The following is a 24,048-nucleotide window of genomic DNA, read 5'->3' on the forward strand; positions in this document are numbered from 1 at the left end:
GAACCTCTAGTATGGGAAGATGAAGTTAGATCAGCACTCCAGTCATTACCAAGTCAGCAGGCTACAGGAATTGATGGAACAGCTACAGAAATATGGCAGGCAACAGAAGAATCAGTCATGGATCTAACCAAACTATGCCAGCAAATTTGGAGAACGGCACAGTGGCCAACAGATTGGGAAAGGTCAGTCTACATACCCATACCAAAGAAAGGAGACTTAACTGATTGTGCAAACCATCACACAATATCTTTAATATCACATGCTAGCAAAATAATGCTCAGGATCATTCAATGCAGATTAGAACCCTAAATGGAAAGGGAAATGCCGGATGTTCAATCTGGTTTCAGAAAAGGCCGAGGAACACGAGACATCATTGCTGATGCATGCTGGATAATTGAGAAAGCCAAAGAAAACCAAAAGAAAGTCAATATGTGCTTTACTGGCTACAGAAAAACCTTCGATTGAGTCAACCATGTCAAATTGTGGGATAGAGGAGCCCCTGGTGGCGCAGTGGTAAAACTGCCGCCCTGTAACCAGAAGGTTACAAGTTCGATCCTGACCAGGGGCTCAAGGTTGACTCAGCCTTCCATCCTTCCGAGGTCGGTAAAATGAGTACCCAGAATGTTGGGGGCAATATGCTAAATCATTGTAAACCGCTTAGAGAGCTTCGGCTATAGAGCGGTATATAAATGTAAGTGCTATTGCTATTGCTATATCCTTAGGAAAATGGGTGTCCCAGAACATCTCACTGTTCTCATGAGAAACCTATACACAAGACAGGAAGCCACAGTCCAAACGGAACATGGTGAAACAGACTGGTTCCAGATCAACAATGGAGTAAGACAAGGCTGTATACTGCCTCTTTATTATTCAACATATGCTGAACATATACTTAGAGAAGCTGGATTGGAAGAAGATGAGCGTGATTTTAAGTTGGAGGAAGAAACATCAGTAACTTGTGCTATGCTGATGACACTCTGATAGTTGAGAATGTGGGTGATCTGCAAACTCTAAGAATGACAGTCAAGGAGCACAGTGAAAAAATGGGACTACAACTAAATGTAAAGAAGACTAAACTAATGACAATAGGTACAGCAACCAGCCTCAGAATTGATAACGAAGATACTGAAGTGCTGGATAGCTTCTGTCTTTTAGGATCAACTATCAACAGTAAAGGATCCAGCAGTCAAGAAATATGCCACAGACAAGCACTTGGTAGGGTTGCAATGAAGGCCTTGGAAAGGCCATTTAGTTGCCGTGATGTGTCTACACCTACAAAGATTAGAATAATTCAGACAATGGTTTTTCCCGTGACACTCCATGGATGTGAAAGCTGGACTTTGAAGAAGCAAGACAGAAAAAGTATTGATGCTTTTGAACTTTGGAGCTGGGGAAGACTTTTGAGGATACCATGGACAGCCAGGAAAACATACTAATGGATCATAGAAAAAAATCAATCCAGAATTTTTACTCAAGGCATAAATAACCAGGGTAAAACTATCATACTTTGGACACATTGTGCGAAGACCGAGCTCCCTTGAGAAGTCCATAATGCCAGGGAAAATTGAAGGAAAGAGAAGAAGAAGATGACCAACAGCAAGGTGGATGGACTCGATTATGACAGCAGTGAATGCACCACTGAGAGACCTTAAAGACCAAGTTGAAGACAGATCATCTTGGAGAAAATCTATCTTTGTGGTTGCTATGAGTCAACACCGACTTGATGGCACTTAATCAATCAATTAATCAATCCACAAGACCAGCTCTCCTCCCAAAGGAAATAACTTGTGATAAGCTCAGGACAGACAAAACAATATAGCGATTAAGGGGGACAAAAGACATGGCACTGCCACTTCTGTGGACACCGAAGCAGTGGCACCACCATTTCTGACCAGCAGTTGCACAAGCAACGTCCCCACAGTTTCTCTCAATACAGCAAATAAGGGAAACCAGACACTGTTTGCACAACCACCAGTTGGAAAAAGCAGTGCTGCTGCTTCCTTATCCACAGCTGATGTCTTCTGTCCCTTAGACTTACACATCATGTCAGCTGGCACCATTTTCATACAACACATACTTCTAGAATCCATTCTCACTTGATGTGGTGATGTCCACTAATTTAGATCAGGCTTCCCCAACCTGCAGCCCTCCAGATGTTGCTGAACTACAATTCCCATCATCCCAGCCACAATAAGTTGTAGCTGGGAGTGATGGGAATTGTAGTTCGGCAACATCTAGAGGGCCGCAGGTTGGGGAAGCCTGGTTTAGATAGTTTTTAAGAAAGATTGGACAAATTCATGAGGATAGGACCAACAATAGTTTATAATCCTGACAACTAAATGGAATCCCCTTAATCAGAAGTATACTAGATGTTAGGACCAAAGGACAGGAAAAGGTTGTTGCCATCACATTGTGCTTGAGAGCTTTGCAGAAGAATTGGGCTGTGAACTACTCAAAGCAGAATGCTGGATTAGCTGGACTGGTCTAACCCAGCAAGACTATACTTAACATTATTTTATTTCAAAACTCTAAAATAGGAAATGACAACAGGAAATCCCAAGGAAAACCGGGTCCAAATACCAACAGTTAGCCATATAGTTACCAGCTCAGTGGAGTAAGAAGAGGGGACATGAACAGTGCTATAGCAACACCAATTTGCTACAGGCTGCACTGGAGAAGGAGATCTGAGCCCTGGGACACCACCATAAACACCACCCTCAAAATACTCACATAAAGCTAGTTGCTGACCAGGTTCTAAAAACGTATGTTTCCTTAGGATCCACACAATAATATAGCATTGTAGCTTCAAAATGCCAATATAAGAACTTTTCAAATAATCATGCATTTGTGCTCCTGTGGAAGTAAAAGCATCCATCCATATGAGTTAATTGACTTGATGTTAAAAGAGAATTAGGCTGTCTTCGGACATAATGCGAAACCGGAGGCAAACTTCTCAAAAGGCCTTGAGAGTCCCCACACCATGACTGCTGTGGTAAATAAGGTTGCTGAGCACACCCCTCTCATGAAGTGTTGGCCAGATGTGCATGTGACAGATGCTCCCACCGATCCACCTTACCCTTTGCGTGAAGACAACAGGTTGGAGTACCACGCCCTTCTCCTCAAATCCCCTGCTTTGGAAGTTGGCACTAGCCATGCAGTCCCAGCATCCTTCCACTGCCTCACCATCCACTAGTGGCACTGCAACCGAGAGCACCCAGACTGGGGATGGAGGCAAGAAGCTCCATGCCAAGTTGTGGATGGATGCAGAGACAAGGGTGTCTATGGACTTCTGGCCTTCCGATATCATTCTGTCACTACTGCACAACCAGTTCAGAAATGAGGCCACATACAACTGGATTTCCCAGCAGATGACATAGAGGGGATTCCAATGCACTGCTACTTTGGATGTCTTCACTGGGTATCTGGGATAAATCATGACACAGCAATCTTCTGGATCTCTCCTCTCACATCAAAGCTTTGGGCTGGGACCTGGGTAAATGCATCATCCGTGCCTGTCAGTGGCCGCCTTGTGAAGCCTGTGATATTTGGGGACCAGGGATTCAGCCTTGTGGCTAGTAACTCTCTACCATGCACCTTGGAGCGTCTTAGAGAGGAACTTCAACTTCTGGCACAGCAGCATACAAATAGTGGTAGAGCAAGTTTTTGGCAGGCTACAGGCCCAATGGTACATCCTAAACATCTTGTTGGATGTGGAGGAGGATATAGTCCAACAAGTGATAGTGGCCACTTGCATCCTTCACAACATCTGAGAGTACAGTGGGGACATCATGTTGTTGGACCAACCAGATCTGCCAGTCCCTCCCACAAGCAGGAGCGGGAAGATGCCCAGGCAAGACGTGGATGGGGCACTCACCCCTGTTCCACCAGAGAGGATCCCAAGCAGCACCATGGACATGGGCAGTAAGAGCAGCTTTCGCAAGATACGCATGGGAGCATCTTCCACTGGCCCGCCAGGAAGGCAGGCAGGTGTATGGTGTAGGAAGGGCACACTGCTCTTAAATTGGGGGAAGCTTGGACACTGCCAATGGGTGCAGCCGTGGTCCCATAAAGGATCAATCCATCTGGAGTGGCCACGCCCATTGCAACTTTTCAATGATTGGACAGGAAAACAAAGTGTTGACTTTTCACGTTGTGTGCCTATGTCAGTGCTATCTGCCCTCTAACCAGCATGCACACAGGAAAGTGGGGAAGGTGAGGTTTCTGCATTGTTGTAAATCTCTGCTTCTCCTCTGCTGGCATTGTACTGCATGTTGTCCCAAGGGCTTGGTGGAGGGAAGGGGGTTGGCTGCTTTGTGGAACACACTGCGGGGGGCGGGAGGTAGGGGGCATGGAAAGGGTTGCTTCAGACCCACAGGAGGAATGCCCTCTTACTGGGGTCCATGGGCAACCAATGTCCATGATCCCTATGGTTAACCAATGTCCATGGTTAAATTAAAAAATGTGTTGATGCCCAGAGCAGAAATCATCAGGAATACAGGTGGCAGCATGTGTGACAAAAGCTCTTGCGGTCTGTCATTACACAGTTACAGTGGAAAGAGAGGGGCCCAATCATCCCTTCATTCTCTTTCTTTCCTAAGAAACCCTTCCCTTTTTAGTCCAGCTTAAACAGAATGGGTGATTCTGGGAAAGACACCAGCAGGCGTGAGTCGCATCTCAAGGTGCATTCAGTCTATATTTGAACAGTAAAGGTAGGAAGAGAGGGGCCCAATTTTCTCTTCCCGGGGGAGGGGGGAGGCCCCAAGTTTCTTCTTCCCCAACTGGGGAAGACAGTCTGTCTTTCCCCAGGGAGATTAAAAGAGGACCTCCGCAAAGAGAATGCAGGGATCTTCATATTATACAGTAACAATCATTTTCCTGGCTGTTAATTGATAACAAACGGATTCTCCCTAGGGAGAGTCCCTTTGCTGCTCACAAGCTGTCATCAAATGGCAGGATATGCTTCAACAAAGGGATCGCCAAGGGGGGGAATCTCCACGACAGCCCTTTCCCCACAGCTGGGGGGCACATGATTTCCAGGCAGGTAACATCTGCCAGAGAAACCATCCTGGCATCCTGATGCCCTGCTCATAGTCTGGCGACACAAGCAGCCCAAAGCTTGCTGGGATACAGCCTCGGCAGACCAGGAAGAAGAGGGGCTCCTCTGCCCAGAAGTCAGAGGTGGCTGGACGGTGGTTGTGGATCATCTGCAGGACAATTACTGGCTTCGAGAATTAATCTTGGGTTCATCATGCTATCACATTATGTCCCAAGGATTTCCACTATGTAGAAGTCATTTTTTAAAAAAAATGAGGGGTAGGGGGGGTGTCTCTGAAAACACATGGCAGGAATATGGACAATCCAAGACACTGATCAATAGAATCAAGTGTAGAATCAAAATAACTTGTACAATGCATTATTACTGAGCTCTTGTGTAACAAAGCTTACAGAAGATGTATGTTGACGCATACATATGTGGATGTATGTGTATAAAGAAGCAATTGCAAAAGGCCTGACACATAGATACATGAAAGCATGTTTGCATGGAAAAATTTCTTTAATTAGCAAAGAGAAAACTGTCATGTAATGTGATGATGAGCCTCTGGGAGCAGCTACCATTGTACCAGAGAAACTGTCATTTTAATTAGCTGAAAAATTGAAACATTCATTTCACTGGTTGCTTCCATTTTTTCTTCTATTAAGAAAAAGAGAGACACTTTTTGTCCTCTGTGCAGTTGTCAACAAATGTTCCCAGTACATTTCTTTTCTTCAGGGGAAAGTCATTCACATTCAGCATTAATCTACAGTAATTCAAGAAAACATGGTAGTATTTGTGAAATATCTCCTCCACTCTAACAAAATGATGGTCGCATAAAGGGCATCTCTGTGGCTCATCCTCAGAGTTGCTCTTTATGTTACCAAATAAAACGATATACAGGTGAAACTTGGAAAATTAGAATATCGTGCAAAAGTCCATTAATTTCAGTAATGCAAATTAAAAGGTGAAACTGATATATGAGACAGACGCATTACATGCAAAGCGAGATAAGTCAAGCCTTAATTTGTTATAATTGTGATGATCATGGCGTACAGCTCACGAAAACCCCAAATCCACAATCTCAGAAAATTAGAATATTACATGGAACCAAGAAGACAAGGATTGAAGAATAGAACAATATCGGACCTCTGAAAAGTATACAGTGTACTGTGCTTGATTGGCCAGCAAACTCGCCTGACCTGACCCCATAGAGAATCTATGGGGCATTGCCAAGAGAAGGATGAGAGACATGAGACCAAACAATGCAGAATTGTTGAAGGCCGCTAATGAAGCATCCTGGTCTTCCATAATACCTCATCAGTGCCACAGGCTGATAGCATCCATGCCACGCCGCATTGAGGCAGTAATTGCTGCAAAAGGGGCCCAAACCAAGTACTGAATACATATGCATGCTTATACTTTTCAGTATAAGCATGAAATACTGAAATATTCTAATTTTCCGAGTTTCACCTGTAGTGGTGATGATATACAATTCTCCCTTACTCCGGACAAAATACTAAGACCTCTTTAATGCATAAGTAAAACAATTAAAAACAAAGATCTCACCAAGCTTGAGCAAATGTGTTTCAATGTTAGAACATCATTCTCAATGCTCTATCTCAAACAGCTGGAAACTCTTAACTCTTTATGTTACCATAATTTTCTTCAGTTTCCATGTAACCTATTAACTGAAAGTTGATTGTTCTGGAATATAATTCCTAGTGCTATCATTAATGTTGGAGCTAGGACCCTTGCAGGATCAGCTCTCAGCTGCAATGTCTCATAGTGACCACTGGGGTTTTTTAGGTTCGTGTATAAAAGTGCTGAACTCCTCCCCTCTTTGTTCTTCCAATATTAGTCTCCATTTTGTCTCTCCAGATATGGCTGTTTGTTTTTAGTCTCTCTCTCTCTCTCTCTTCAGTCATGAGCTACAGCTGAAATAAGCTACAGACTTTTTCACATTTGTTTGTAACCTTTTCTTTAAATAAATCCTTGTTATTCTTCAATACTAAAGAACTGTCTCAAGACCTCTTGCTTTGCTGCTTTCTCACCAAACTGGTTTTGCTTTACTATTTGGGGACTAAACTGCCATTTCCCCCCTACAATTAATACCCAAGATAGGAATCTAGATTATTGGTTAATAAGTAAAGAAAGTTGTTTGCCACAAAGGGCCATTCCAGACAGTTTACAGAGTAATAGATATACAGCTACTAATCAGTTACTGTGGGTGGGGATATGCAAATATTGCAAAAACTGAAACTTTAATTTCTGATATCACCCTGCATTTGTGGCCTGACCCACTAAGAACCAGAAGCATTCCAGAGCTAGATCTTTTTTATTTAACGTATATTGGAACCACAATGGGACTATTACGTCCTCTATGAATTGGCATGGGTTGCCAACAAAACTGTCTCACACTAGAGGCTTTGGGTAGCAGGCAAAGGATGCTTGCCAGAGAAAGTAGGAAATCAAACTCAAACTCACGTCTCTGGAGGGTAAGAGCATGAGCTGGGGAGACCCCAGTTCAAATCCACCCAAGACATAAACTCACAAGGTAGATTTTTTGGGGTGGCAAATCACTATTCCTTCCATGTCTATCACCTATCTGCAAGAACAGGATAATAATACTGACAATACAGGGCTGTACTAAACATGGCTGATCATACATGTGAAGCACTTTTTAATGCTCAAAAGATGTTATGTATCTGTTAAGTAGTAGTAATAGAAGTAGCCCATTCAGGAAAGCTATCATCTCTAATCTCCAAAGAGACCATTTATGGGGGTGGGGGGGGTTTCCGTTTTTTGTCTTAAGTCATTTCTCATAAGTCACCATACAAGAAACAAAAGCATTATAATGCAAATGAAGTTTTCCTGCTATAAGTGAACACTTTACACTTCTTCATATTTTTCTACTGGTGCTCAATGCTTCTTCTTAGTGTACTGTGTCTTTCAGCAATTTTTGCTGTCAGCATTCACTACTGTTATATTTGAATGCCTCCGTAAGTTCAAAGTCCAACTTCATCTGTCTGTTCTGAACATTACAAAATGCTCCAGTACAAACACAACCAATGAATGAAATACATCTTTCCCCATGCAGCACCCAAATGGACAGCAATCTTTGCCCCACAGGATACCTAATGGCTACAATGGTGTCCTGTTGGCTAGATGGGCAAGAAGGGGCAGAAACTGGAAACCTGGGGAAGTGGTGGGGTAGTAAAATTGAGAACAGTGTGTTTGAGGTTATAGATACATGCCTTCACCTGCGCTCCCCAACTGGATATTTCCCCAATCTGAAGACACTCTAAAAATAGATCCGATCTGGTGGGAAGGGGCATACTCCAGTGATACTGCATACTTGCTGAGATGTAGCTCAGTCCTTTTCCTGCAGAAGATCCCATGTCCAATTTCTGGTATCACCAACTGAAACTATGAGGCTATTCACACGATGGGAGGAAATGGGGCTAGCTGCGAGCCCGGTGGTTCTTAAGCGGGTCACTCACTTAAGTAGCCCGGCAGTTAATCCGGGTTTGCAGAGCGAGCGCTCCACAAACCCGGTTTTTCTGCTTGTGAGTTGCTGCAGCGCGGCTCCACGCCACAGCTACTCACGAGGAGACCCCCAACCGGGAGGCTGAAAAGCAGCCTCCCGACACGGGGGTCTCTCCAGCATGCCCTGCGCACTCATGCAGGGCATGCTGGAGCTTCTGGGGGCTGCGCAGCCCCTGATCCCCCCAGCCCCAGCTGGCCCCATAACAGAGCCAGCAGTCATGTGGGCGGCCGATTCGGCCACCCTGCTTGTCTCCGGGGAGAATGGGCTCCCCGCTAACCCCTTAGAGGCGAGTCTCGCTGATCGTGAGACTCGCCTCTATATTAAATAGCTACATTGGGAAGGACCACTGCTGAGATGGACCAATGATCCAATTCTGTATAAGACAGCTTTATAGGTTCATGTGTTTTTGAGCATCTACTACCCTTTGCACAGTAAACTTTCTCTCAGGTCCAACACATTATAGTCAGAACATGTTTATATTTTCTGTTAAGTGAAAACAAAGAGCTTTTGTTGGTTTCCTTTATCATTTATAGCAGTGGAATATATTGTAATCAACCGAATTAACAGTATAAGACAATAATAAAAACGAAATGCTCCACCTTCTACAAGACAAACAATTAATGCTATTTTTTTACGTACCAAGTGATTGTTAAATAAATCACCCCCACAGTGAAATATTAAACATGTACGTTTATTGTCCTATTAATTTGCAGTATCTGCAACTTCACAAGTGAATGCTTTATTCATTCCAGAGTGTATTATTTCTGACAATCATGGTAATTGTATTCTCTAAAAAATGGATTAAACCTATTCAGATACCAAGAGATATTTACTTTCTTGTCAGACATCCAGAAAACTGGAGCTCCAGGAGATGGTCAACTATTAAAAAAACATGGGAGGAAGTAAGGTCGCCTGGAGCCGACACTGATTCAACAGCACCATCTTTCCTTTCCTACCTAACTAACATTTATTGCTTGCATCTGTTTTGGCTTTTTGTTTGTTTTTTTAAACACTTATTGGCTTGCTTTTTTTTAAAACACTTATTATTTTTTAAACACTTATTGCTGCAGAAGAGTCTTTGTTTAGGTCCTAATTTAAAATGTACAATACAGAATAATAGAGCTACTGGGAACTACTGTTGTTAGATGTGAGAACTTTTTTTGTTGTTTGTTGAAAAATGGTATATAAAAAGGAAAGGAAAGGTTGTGCTATCAAGTTGGTGTCAACTCCTGGCAACCACAGAGCCATGTGGTTGTCTTTGGAAAAATACAGGAGGGGTTTACCATTGCCTCCTCCCATGCAGTATGAGATGATGCTTTTCAGCACCTTCCTGTATCACTGCTGCCTGATACAGGTGTTTCCCATAGTCTGGGAAACATACCAGTGGGGATTCGAACCAGCAACCTCTTGCTCCCTAGACAAGTTGCTTCACCACTATAAACATTTTTAATAATAAATAACAATACTATATTTACCTGAACACAAGACAACTCTGGTTCTGCAATTTTTAACATCAAAGAACTTTGAAAAACCTAGTCTTGGATTCAGGTAAATATGGAATGTATATATTATAAATCAGCTGTAAACAACCAAATAATATCAGAATTTGTGACAGGTGTACCTCACCTTTTCTATAAAGAGCTCAAGGCATATGGGTTTATTTCATTGTATTGTTCCAACAGCCTTGTAGGGAAGTCATGGTGAAATATACTGATGTTCCCATAACCACTCACAGATTTACATCAAGGTTTACTTATGGGAACTCCTCCTCACCTGGGTCCCTCACCCGCACAGGGAAGGATTATACACCTGAAATCATCTGGGACTCTTAACACGAGAATTAAATCTGGGGAAGGTGGCAGCTATCAAATCCCTGAGTCTGAAGAACCACAAGTATATAATCAGCAACCAATTAGATATATACAACTGAAAGCAGGAGCTAGAATGAAACAAATGGCTTGCATTTATGAAAATAATAAGGTTATTCACATGACCAGGCAGGCCTTCGTTTCACTCAACTTCCGCCCAGACAATTTTCAAAATGTTGGTGGGAGTGCCATCCGCTCTTCAACGATCCATGTTTGGAGAGTTGGGACAATGCATCCTGGCCTCCAGAAATGTCACAATGCACCGTGCACTGAGTGCAGTTCATTGGGGGATTCCCCCAGAAGAACAGGCACTCTAGGCGCTCATCTCTGTGTGTGGCTGGGCTGGAAGCAGCCCAAGCTTGCACACAAGTAGAAAACCCAGATTAAGGGAGCACTCGCTCTCTTAACCTCGGCTAACAGCAGGACTAAAAAGCTGCTCTAGGCGGCATTGGATCGGGCACAACTCTGGTGGTTCTCACGTGCAGCCCAACCCAGGCTGGACTTCCCGAGCCTGGATTAGGCTGCACGTGATAACAGCCTCAATGATTTTGTTAGAGTACAGTATCTGTTTTCTTTCAGGTCATTTATTTTCTCAAGCATCTTTGGGTCTTTTTCTCCCAAATGACTACTTTTAAATTGCTGCCTTGGTAATTGGAGGGGTTCTAGTAGGCCATCTAGTCCAAACCCCGGTTCAATGCAGGAAATCATAGCAAGCTGCCTTATAATGAGTCAGACTATTGGTCCAGCTAGCTCAGTATTGTCTGCTCTGCAGTGACTGGCAGTGGCTCTCCAAGGTTTCAGGCAGGAGTCTCCGTCAGCCAGTTATTGAACTTGGGACTTTCTGCATGCAGAGCAGATGCTCTGTCATTGACCTATGGTCCATCCTGTAAGCCTCACTTTATGATAAAAACAGAAGTTTAGCAAATAAGAGTTTTAGAAGTACTCCATTATCTGAAATAGGATAAGAAAAGATAAATTGTTTTGAAAATAATATAAGAGACATTTACCAGTGTTGGCCACGAGCCTGGATGACTTTAAAAGTCATCCAAATTCATGGACAAATTTGGCTTAGACAAATTCATGGAAGACAAATCTATCAATGGCTACTAGTCTTGATGGCTATAGGCTACCTCCAGGCTCAGAGGCAAGAGGTCTCTGAATACCAGTTGCAGGGCAGCAACAGCAGGAGAGAGGGCATGCCCACACCCTGTAAGCTTCCAAGAGGCATCTGGTGGGCCACTGTGGGAAACAGAAAGCTGGACTAGATGGGCCTTGGGCCTGATTCAGCAAGGCTACTCATATGTTCTTAAGATTGCTAGATATCTGGGACTGTTTGAAGTTTTCAACTATTTTAAAGATATTCACAGCGTGATACTGACCTGCTGCCAAAGCACTGCTGTTTTTTCTAAGGATTTCTATTTAAGATGGGAACAGTTGTGTAGGCAAGTTGCGCCACCTGGATGCGATGATACTGCAGCACCAGCCAAGCATGCACATGATTACACATTCAGCTGGCTAAAAAAAGATCATTGCATCCAAACCTGCCTCGAGTCATTAGTCAACTAAGCACATGACCGGGTGGGCAGGGCAGCAGCTGGCTGGTGGGGGAGGCTTGTTAAACTCTCCTACCCCCCAGGGGACTGATTCCATGTTGCTGGGAGCACTTACACACGGAGCTCTGGAGGCCAGGGCAATGTTTCCTGGCCTCCGGAGATCCCACAATGCACTGTGCAGCATGCATGATGCATTGGGGGATTTCCCCAGGAGACGAGTACCCTAGGTGCCCGCATCTGTGTCTGCAGGGGCTAAACATAGCCCCAGCAAACACACAATCCAGTAGCCTGGGTTAAGGGAGTCACTCCCTTAACCTCAGCTAACAGCCAGACTACAAAGCAGGGGATCGGGCCCGAGCCCAGCAGTTCTCACAAGCAGCCTAATCCAGGCTGGGCTGTGCATAAGAACAGCCTCTTTCTCTTGCAAAGCTGTTGCTTCAAAACATGGCATCGCTCTACCTATTCCTTTTTTAAAACATAAACTAGTTACAATTCAATAGTGTTGGCAAGAGGCTTATACAGTAGCCTCAATCCAGCAATTTCTTCAGGTCCAAGAGCTCTAATACACATGTGGAACCCTTCTGCTTCAAAATGCTGCCTCATTTATCCAGTGCAGAAGAAAATGGTGTATGGTCATTCTTCTGAGCATGCATATCTCATAACATTCATACAAATGTAACACATTAAGAATTATTTATTTTAAAGGGGCTTTTTAAGCTGAATTTCAAGCAAGGACAGAGAAGCAGTGTCGATGGAGACAAATGCAGACTGGTCATGTGTGATTTTGACATTATATCCAGTTAAGGGTATTCAGAGCTTATATGTTTCTTGGTATATTGCCATTTCAAACTACTCAATCCTCATGTTCTCAGCTGACAATATAACACAGAATGGCATTTGGTATAAAAGTTGCAAATGCCAGCAATAGCTCTAAATGTCACCATAACTTTAACAGGTATATTCAGAAAATCCATTCCTACATTCAGTTGAACAACTTCACTGGGTAAGTGAATCAAGATTTCTTTACAACTGTATTTTTCTCTTTTGGGAATTTCAAAAATTAGGACTTCCACTTTAACAAATTTCACAGGATTCTGGGAAGTTATATTTGCAGGGGGAAATGCTCTCTTCATGAAGACAAGCAAAAATAATGCCTTTGGGGTTTTGCAATACGTTAAGTTATGCAAATGTATTCAACTTGGTCAAAAAACAGCTTTAGAAAAAATCTTAATATGAAAAATACTTATATCATCTGACTTCCAGATATGTCAAAATATAATTTGAGTAAAAAATAAGAATAATTTCAAACTTTTTTGGTAGTTCCAGTTTCATTTTCACCAGCTGCAAACCCCAAGGACATGGATGTATACAAGTACAAGAAAATCATACTTTCTGTAACAATATTATTCAAAATAAGCTGCCTGCTCTCTGTGAGGTAACACTGTGTGTCTTGCTCAGGACGACTTTGCCTGTCCTCCAGGTACACCCAAAGGGCAACGTAGGCAATAATGACCCATCTGTTCACTACTGGCAACTAGCAAACTTCTAATGAAGACAGATGTGGGTCACCCTGTATAAACATGCTGCAGGGTGCTAATGAATCCTCCTAATGGTCACTACCTGCCACTTTTGACTGATTGATGAACAAAAGGGTTAAGCTTGAAAAGCTAAGATGAGTACTACAGGCAATCATCAGTCTTACTACAACATCTCTTTCAATCTGACATTCTTGCTCTTTCCTGTCATCTTTCTCAGTTTTTTAAAAAGTGGGGTTTTTTGCTGGTTGTGAGGTAAACAAAACAATCCTGCTAGATTTTGCAAGAAGTTTCTGCTTCATGGAATGTGTGTGCCATTCTCACACAATGAACTTCTAGATGCTTATAAACTTTGTTTTAGCAAAAGTCCTTCCTCAACATCCAGTTCTAACACGTGGCCCAACTGCATTGCTGCTTTACAACCATTTAGTAAGACTTATTTCTCACAAATCTCTAGTGCATATCTAAATGCTAAACAACACATCAGCATATACCTGCAAAGGATTATCTTCCATTTTTAACGTGGCATGTAATTAGTACATTTAAATAAATACTTCCACTGAAACATCACAGAAATAATCAATTCATAGTTACCATCAAATAACTATATCACAATTAGAGGAATACCCCAAATAGACTTTCCAAAGTCCAACCTTTCCAGACACCATTCTACATTTCCAGACACAATCCATCAGTAAGGTTATTTACTGGACATTAAAACTACACTATCCCAATATCTTGAGGAAGCTAGCATTTTAGGGATTAAGAAAATCCCATAAGAATATTTCAGATTACAATTATGCACTGAATTCATCACTAGATGTACCTTCAGTCCTCAAAATCAGAAGTCACTGGTAACAGTTCACCAATCAATATATATAGTATATTAAGTCAGTTGCTATTCATAAATTGAAGAAATACTCAAAGTTGTAATCTATGAACAAAGCCATGTAGATCAAAAGGGAGTTAACATTCTTCAAGATGATGTTCATTTCTTGTCAGTTGCTATTTATAAATTGAAGAAATATTCAAAGTTGTAATCGATGAGGAAAAGTACATAGATCAAAAGGGAATTAACCTTTTCTTGCTGGTTGTGAGATATACAAAACAATCTTGCAGTTTTGCAAGAAGTTTCTTCTTCATTGAATGTGTGTGCCATTCTCACACAATGAACTTCCAGATGCTTCAAAATGATGTTAAGTTCTTAAGAGACTTCAGTTCCAATTCCTTTGTCTGATCTTGATCACTTAACCAATAAGACACAACAAGAAGTTCCATTACTCACTTTTCTGAAGATCCTTATCAAGAAAATCCCATGCCCAGTTACTTATGACTTGGTCAAAATGTATCCAACTTCCACTATTCTTCCAAGTAACAGTGCCATATATTTCTTCAACTCAGAAAAAAAAGGGATGTCTGGCAATCTTCACGTGGTCTTCATATAAAAGTAACATCCAAGGGGGCATTTAGCTGCTTCTCTGCAGCCCAATCTCTGGACAGCACTATAAATGATATAGGTCCAGTGGTTGGGGCATGGTGAACAAAGTCATCAAGGGATCACTTGTGAGTTCTTGTAGAAAGCAAGAATTTTACACATGACCAGCCTATATAGATATACACAAATTATCCTCAAGATACCTAAGTCTTCTGTATATTTTGAACTTGTTTTTAACATATTTCAAATATATTTGATTTTATGCCCTCATTAATCATTGGCTCAGTTCAGACAGGCATCTACAAATCCACTTGCCAGCTTGCCAGTGGTGAGTGCCCCCAGCCCTCTGGCAAGGAAGACACCAATGTCCACACAAATCTCATCAGTTCTACTATCATTTTATGGAGATAAGAAACAGCAGGAATCCTTTCTAGATAGTGGGAGAGGGCTCCCACTGTTTCCTACCATCTCCATATCCCAGTGCAAATGCCAGAAGACCTGCTTCTCACCTACATAAGAACATAAGAACAGCCCTGCTGGATCAAGCCCAAGGCCCATCTAGTCCAGCATCCTGTTTCGCACAGTGGCCCACCAGATGCCGCTGGAAGCCACAGACAGGAGTTGAGGGCATGCCCTCTCACCTGCCATTACTCCCCTGCAACTGGTACTCTGTGCCCAAAAAGGGAAGAGAGGGGATTGGTGGTGACCATAAATAGTGACTGGCTAGTAAACTAAGCCTAAATTTGTAGATCCCTAAGTTCAGGCATAACAGCTAAACTATGGATTGGTCATTTTATTGAAGCCACAGGCTCACACACTCACATTCAAGCCATGGTTTCAAACTTTGGCTTACAGGCAGAGTAAGATTTGCTCAGCTTATAGTTTTGCCAGTTTCAATGCAACCAGAAACTATGGCTTCCCATAGATCAGACAGGGAGTCAGTGGAATGAAGGGGGTGGTGGAGGAAGAGGAGGAGGAGAAGGAAGAGGAGGCGGTGGCAACAGCAGGAGAGGATGCATGCAAGCCATCTGAGCTCAGAAACAAAGGCCAAACCATGGTTTTATCATTACATCAAAACAAGCTCATTGCTTTTCTGTCTTGTCCAAGCTCCAAAATGAATACAGCTATTTTACTTGCTCAAAACGCTTCCTTTGAACAGAATCTGTTATGATATTAAGCATAACAGATTCTATTCAACACAATCCTGTTGTTGTTCACATCATAATTAGATCATACTTTGCCCACTCTCTCAAGGAACTATTCACTCATCCAGTCTCAAGTCCAGGCTCGCTCACTCCACTTGATATCTCCATTCATGATCTTGTGCAGCTGAATGCCTTTGGTAACAAACAAAATAGTTGGCTGATTTCATTCACTATCAATTCCTCAGCTGCTCCTTTTCGTCTGCACACCTGGCTGAACAACACTTCTGTACTCACTAACCCACACACAACCTCTAGAAATATTCTTCTCTATCTTTGATGCTGTCCTAAGGTTCCCCATTACCTCCTCCCTTCTTCCACTCTGCTCAAGACCTTGCCTCTTTCAATGCTAAAACTGAAATGATCCACTCAGACTTCTCTCCCTCTTTCCCCCACTCTTCCCACCTCTCTCTCCCTGCTCATTCTCACTTTATGAGATAACTACCATGTTGTCCTCATTATCCCCTCTATGTGCCCCCTTAGTCTTATCCTCCCTCTCATAATTTGTAGTTGCTATCTTCCCCACCATATAATTAACCTGTTTCTCTCTTCTGACCCCTTCCCATCACATTCAAACATGCCACTGTTTCCCCACTCCCTGACCCATTCTCCCTCCCCAACTACCACCCAATCTGTCTTCTACCCTTTATCTTCAAACTCCAGGAGTATGCTTACTTCCATGTAAGCACACATTATCCAAACTTTCTTTTTTTCAACTCTGCATTTGACTCACTTCAATCAGGCTTCAGTCCTGAACACTCACTCCACTGGAACTGGAACATAAGAAGCTGCCATACACTGAGTCAGACCATTGGTCCATCTCGCTCAGTATTGTCTACACAGACTGGCAGCGGCTTCTCCAAGGGTGCAGGCAGAAATCTCTCTCAGCCCTATCTTGGAGAAGCCAGGGAGGGAACTTGAAACCTTCTGCTCTTCCCAGAGTGGCTCCATCGCCTAAGGGGGATATCTTACAGTGCCCTCATCTAAATCACCAATGATTTCCTCACAGCTAAGCCCAGAGTATTTACTCAGTCCTCGCCCACCTTGACCTCTATATCACCTGTATTGATAATCACTCTCTCAAATTATTCTCTTTCTGTCCTAGGCCTCCATACCTCTGCCTTCCACGGGTACTTCTCCCACTTGTACAATTGTTTTTCTATGTTTTCACAGGATGAAGCTCTTTCTCTGCTTTCCCTCTCTCTGCAGGGGCCCTCAGACTCTATTCTCAGCTTTCTGCTTCTCCTGCTACACACTGAGACTGTTCACACGCACAGCCAAGAGTGAGCTAAGGCTGCCAAGCCCACCCTTGGCTGCACATATGTACTGTCAGGAGGTGAGCAGCTCCCGGCAGCAGCACAGCAGGAAGCCCACTCAGAGAGCCCACCACGTAGTCAGGGTTAAGGGCACGAGGGTGCCCTTAACCCAGGCTCCCGGCCAGCACCAGGGGATCCCCGCAATCCACCACACACTCACACAGTGCATTATGGGAGTTCCAGGGGCAGCTGATGTCCATGTGGGCGCTCAATCTGTGCACACAGCACGGACTGGACTATTGTCTGTGCGGGGGAGGAGGTAATATAAGTTCCAGCAGCCTTCCTCCCCGCACACCCGGTAGCCCTGCTCACTGGCTGAGAGCCAAACTACTGTTTCACTCACGCAGCAGAGCTTTCGATTCTTCGAGAAGGAAGGGGTGATTTTCAGCAGTCTCCCGTTCCCTCTACAGCTGCATGTGCCTCCAAAACTATTTTCTTGAGGCTCTCTCCCAATTCTCAGCTTCAGAAACACAGGCAGATGTGTGGGAAAGGCAAGATCATCTAAAGTTGTGGTGGTGGTGCACACAAAAGAAAACCCTGGTGTGTCGGCGAAGTGTTCGTCCAGATGTCAGCCACTGCCCTTAGGTGATCTCATCCTTTCTTTCTTTTTTTGGTCCCAGCTTTGTTATTCATTTATTCAGTCATTCGATTTATATATGGCCCTTCCAAAATGGCTCAGGGTGGTTTACAATAGGATAAAAACAATTAAAACCAGTTAACAATTAAAACCAAAACTATAAAAACAGAATAAAACCAATTAAACACTGAAACAACTAAAAACCCTGGAAAACCGGGGCAACCATTTAAAACAATTTAAAACAGTTCACAGTAGTTTAAAAACCCTGGAAGGCCAGGCCGAACAGATAGGTTTTAAGGGCTCTCCTGAAAGACAGTAATGAACTCAAATGATGGATTTCTGCCGGGAGTGCATTCCACAGCCCAGGAGCAGCTACAGAGAATTTGTTTAGAATTCTACTGCAATGTCTAGAGAACTGGGAACACACTAGTGAGGACTTGGTGATGAAACATTTGCACAAAAACACATCCAGCAGCAAAAAAGAACATAAAGAAATACGGACATAGGCAGCTACCCTATACTGCGCCAGACCATTGGTCCATCTAGGTCAGTACGGTTTACACCAACTAGCAACAGCTCTCAGGGTCTTCAGACAGAGGTTTTGCCCAGCCCTGTCTGGAGATGCCAGGGGTAAAACTCGGCACATTCTGCATGCAAGGCATGTGCACTGAGGTGTTGTTGACCCTACCCCAAACTAAAAAAAACAAATGAATGACACTCCATTTATCAGAACTCTTTCAGATACTCTACCTCAAGCGCTCCACATGCAAATACCTACCAGGAGCCTCAACTCCATTCCTATAACTAGGACTGCGGGACAAGATACCCCAAGAAGGCAAGCGAGAAAGGGAAGTGACCAGAGAGGAACAACCCATTGTGCAAAGTATGACATCTGACCTCCTTCATCCCTCCCTGATAAGTACCCCCAACATCAGAGATGGGTTTGCAGAACACTCAAACGCACAGGTCCTGCAGGTAGAGTTAACTGTACACAGGTTAAACAGACCCTCCCCCTTATGCAACATATTTGAGCAGTGTCCCCCACATACAAGTATTCCGTGTGCAACAAGAAGTGTCCAGTTGACAAGTCTCAAAATATTTATTTTTATTTATTGTTAAATTTGTACATCGCCTTTCATTAAAACAATCTCAAGGCGGTCTACACAGGAAAAAGTAACACAAGACTATAAAAATTACACCATTAAAATATTAAGCTAGAATATAAAAACATAGATCTGACTAAAAAGATTTAAAATACAACAATAATACAACCATACACAATACAAAGCAGAAGTAGTAGAGACAATCATATAAAAGCCGGGGTAAAAAGCCAAGATTTCACACGCTTTCTAAAAACTGTGATGGAGACTGAGGAGTGAAGAGCCACCAGGAGAGCATTCCAGTGTCTGGGGGCAGCAGATAAGTCCCCACTATTCACTGGTTAAGGCAACCAGAATAGCCACCTAAGTTTGTGAATATCACTCCATCCCACCTACTGCCACTGCTGGCCAAGCACTCATGAGTCAGTATGACACACAGACCTGAACCAAGTTCCACTTCATATCACAATTACCTACCTATGCACCAAGAGGCAGGTAGCAACTAAGGTGGGGCTTTCTCAGTTTTGGTAAGAATTCTATGCCTAGGGAGGCTCACCTGGCACCCACACTGTTATCTTTGTAAAGGTAAAGTGCGCCATCACATCGGTGTCGACTCCTGGCGGCCACAGAACCCTGTGGTTGTCTTTGGTAGGAGAGGTTTAGAATTGCCTCCTCCCGCGCAGTATGAGATGACGCATTTCAGCATCTTCCTATATCGCTGCTTCCCAATATAGGTGTTTCCCACAGTCTGGGAAACATACCAGCGGGGATTCAAACTGGCAACCTTCTGCTTGTTCGTCAAGCATTTCTCCACTGTGCCATTTGTAGCTGGAGACAAAACCTTTTTTATTCTGTTTAGAGTACTCTTGGGGTGCTTCTACAATGCATTTTAAACCACTTTTTAAACTATTTTATTTAGTTGTGCTGTTCTTAACCAGCTGCTGCTGTATTGTTGTAATGATCCTGCTTAGTTGTCATTGCTTTTACTGCAATAAGCCACTTTGTATTTTGGTGGGGGTGGGATATGAAAAGCAGCCAAATAGAATTTAAATAAAATAAACAACAAACAAAGGAAAATTGGGAGACAGAGTTTCCATTCCATTTCCTACAGTGAGCAGATTGTTGTCTTGATGACCTCACTGGCTCCCCTAACAAGTGCACCACCAAATATAAACAACAGAGCCACCAATGGAGCTAGAACAAGGCACACAGAATGTGATCATCTACACGATAGCTTCTCTGTTCACTTACTTACTCAACATCCCTGATTCAATGTAGCTCTCTGCTACAGCTGCTACGCATTACCCCTTACTATCCCCATGCTTCTCTTGTCTCTCCATAGGTAGCCATGCACAGAGGCAAACATGATCCCCATAGAAACATACCTGTGTTGTGTAAACTACAAGCAAGCCCTGCAAAACTACAAGCAAGGCCAGCAGTGATCAGGGGAAAACTAATTGTTCCTATGTGAAATTGGTAACAGGGCTCCTCTGCCTTTCTGAACATATGATAAGACAGTAATGTCACAGATACAATATTACTTGGCATGGCAATGCAGCAATGAATATAGCCTTTCCAGGCCCTTTTTTGTGGGGGAGACTGCAGATAGCGAGTGAGCCTGGAATCTCATGTATGCTCTGCCTGTTCCCCTAGTGGCCCTTCAGTACTGGGCTATATGGGTGGGAATCCTGGGTATAATGCATGAGGGGAGGCATGTCATGGGCTTGTCCTTGGCAAACTACAAAGCCCTCATCATAGGTCTTTCTTCTATCTGCAGTGGTGCAACCAAGTGTTGCTTTTTGGAGAAGGTTCTATTGCCTCTGTTTTTCCAGTCTAGAATCATTGTTGCCATCAGGGCTCCAAAAGGTGAACTTTGCCATGTGGAGGCCACATCTCTATCTCCTCAGGGTTGGGACTTCAGCACACATCTGTTTTCCAATGAGCTGTTTTCCTTTTCACTGAGCTGCTGGGTAGCTCAGAACGTTGCCTGCTGAAAGCATGTTGGCATGGCTTCTGTTGGTCTTTGTCCAGGTGGCGCCCTCTTCTCTCCCCTGCAAAATGCTGATTTCCCTCACAGAGACATCAAAGCAAACATATTCCATGTGTATGTCAAGGTAAGGGCCTCATAAAAAGGCCTTGAGCCTTTCACTTGCCTGTGACGTATGGCAATGGCCCGTGACCTATGGGTTCTACATGTAGCCATTCTCCTAACCACTGGTTTATGAATCTGGCTGACTGGATTAATAGTTTTTCTGCCCTGTGTGGCCTTGGCTCTCTGTTTCAAAATCATCACTAGCAGGTTGCAAACAACTACGTTTGGGTTGTCAAGGGATTTGAGCCTATGTCTGCAGAGAGCTCTGCAACTTGTTGTGGCAGGTGGCAGTCACTGCCCTCCTCAACACTAGACCCTAGAGGACCTTGGACCAGGGAGGTAATGTGGGCTCTTCCTGACAGCATACATGTAGACTGTGTATGGGATAAGCCATGAATATCATCATTGTAGTGATCACACACATGGACTGGTGTCTTCCATGCAAGGGTAATGTGGTGGCATCACTGTTGTGCAACATTATGATTCTTTTGGTCAAAACCACTGCCAGAAATGTTGTTGAGGGGGACAAATTCTGGTATTGTTCCTCCTATCTACATTTCTATCAGTATACCTGCTATGTTGGTACAGACAGAACACTCATTGCATAGCAAGTTCAGTTATGGCTTGAAAGACACATGAAGCATGACGACCTACTGGAGAAACTATGAAATTTTCTTGGTGCTGATGGAATATTCAAAGAGCTTCACAGCAAAACCAAGCTGAATGATTAACCAAGGCTTTCACACTGTACAAACCAAAATGAGTGATTCAAGAACAAAGGCTTCAATAAACTTATCTGCCCCATTTAAAATTACAGTTGCTACCTATTTGAAAAGACAGAATGAAGAGTATTGTGAAATTCCATCATTTATTTAGAAGAGATATGAGCATGATATTTTCATTTATTTTTCACAAGACACTTAAGGTAGTACCTTGCAGCACCATTATAATCATAGTACACGCATAATTTGTAAAACAAAAAACAAAACAAAAACCACCCCAAAACCAATTCCATTCTTAATCTTATTTGTTTTCACAAAAGCCCCATAGATTTGAGAAGCAGCAAGTGTGTGTGTGTGTGTGTGTGTGTGTGTGTGTGTGTGTGTGTGTGTTTTGTCAATTTTGGATCTTTTCATACCTAAACCCCAGTGCATTTTCTATCTATGCAGCACTTTAAATCCCCAGGTTTCCGCACCATCATAAAATATTGTAAGTACTACAAAGTACTATGTTAAATTGACATTACCTTTTTTTCTTCCTGTAATACTATTACTTCAGGATATCGTGGAATGTGGAGATCATATTTTTTCTGGTCTTCCCTCTTGATGTTGACATTTTCATAATGCACTGCCCTTTCCCTTTTGAAAGTTTGAAGAGATTTATGAGTCGTTTCTTTTAAATGCTTGAGCATCTAAATATGCACAGTGAATGCTTTCCCACGCAGACACCCCTCCAACAAGTATATCAGAAACAGCTGCTCTATGCAAAAACAAATGCTAGATTGCTCACTAACAGGAGGGCAGAAATGTATGTAGTGCTGCAGGGTGAACTCAAGGAATTCAAACACATGGTGGTTTGCATCCTTTTCATAGGGGAAAAAAACACTGCAGTAAAAAGACATTGGAGGCAGTGGATATCTATAAAGCCATGTGACTATCATACATGGAAAATAATGACTCAGGTGAATCCAGAAACACAGGCTCACATACTGCGTAGGGTACCAGGGACGATAAGAGACCTGACTGTGCAGCTGCAGGGGATTTAAGAAACACACATCTGTGGCTGCGGAGATAGGTCTATTCTGCTCCTACTAACTCCTGCACAATTGTAGGTCACAATGATACTTCCATTATTCTCAAGAGAAGTATCATGGCAACCTATGATTGTGTAGGAGTTACTAGGAGCAGTACAGACCCATTTCTGCAGCAGCATGAGTGTGTTTTTTAAAACCCCGCAGCTGCATGGACAGGTCTGTTGCCATCCCTGTTACCCTGTGTACTACGCAAACCACATACGTCAACTCAATGGTTCCCAACCTGTAGTCCTCCAGACGTTGCTGAACTATAACTCCCATCATCAGCCATAATAAATTGTAGCTGGGAATGACGGGAGTTTTAGTTCAGCAACATCTGGAAGACCGCAGGTTGGGAACCCCTCCTTTAACCATTGATGTGATGTAGGAGTAGGCAACGTGCAGCTCTCCAGATGTTGCTGAACTACAACTCCCATCATTCCCAGTATAATAAAGTGAGGCTGAGGATGATAAGAGACGTAATTCAGCAACATCTGGAGAGCCACACGTTGCCTATCCCAATCTAATGCAGCTACATAAGATACAGTAATGTTTCTCAATATTCAAAAGCTTTTTTTCCCCTTCATTTGCCATGCCCATAGTTCTCATCAATTTATACAACCACAGGATTTGGAAGAAAAACGTCTCCAAAAAAATTATAATCTTTAATTGTAGAATGCAAGATTCCAGTCTCCTGGGTTTTCTTCTTACAGCATGCTCAAAAAGGATTAAATTAGAACAGATGCTCAGATAGCTGAATAAGGTAAATCCATATACAGCTAAGGAAAAGTTATTCAGTTATAACTACTTTGCTTTACCATTTGCTAATCTGCTCATGGTTCTTTCTATCATTAATCCTAAAAATCCCTACTACTATTATTTATATCATTAGCTGCATCACCAATTCAGCAACTTAAAAGTATAGGATTTAACTTTCATAGGTTTGCAGCCTGACCCTTAAAATGATGCTACCATGACATCATTTGAACACTCCCT

The 24,048-nt window shown here is 42.9% G+C and overlaps 1 protein-coding gene across 1 annotated transcript in view; it reads right to left on the reverse strand.

Moving 5' to 3' along the window:
* STPG2 (sperm tail PG-rich repeat containing 2) overlaps window positions 1-24,048 on the reverse strand; it is a 351,852-nt gene that overhangs the window by 284,023 nt on the left and 43,781 nt on the right. Inside the window, exon 6 of the mRNA XM_053258361.1 lies at window positions 22,507-22,618. Coding sequence (XP_053114336.1) covers window positions 22,507-22,618 — 112 coding nt within the window. The remainder of the gene's footprint in view (window positions 1-22,506; window positions 22,619-24,048) is intronic.

The sequence above is a fragment of the Hemicordylus capensis genome, chromosome 5, assembly GCF_027244095.1.
Source record: "Hemicordylus capensis ecotype Gifberg chromosome 5, rHemCap1.1.pri, whole genome shotgun sequence".
In the NCBI taxonomy this organism is placed as follows: Eukaryota; Metazoa; Chordata; class Lepidosauria; order Squamata; family Cordylidae; genus Hemicordylus; species Hemicordylus capensis.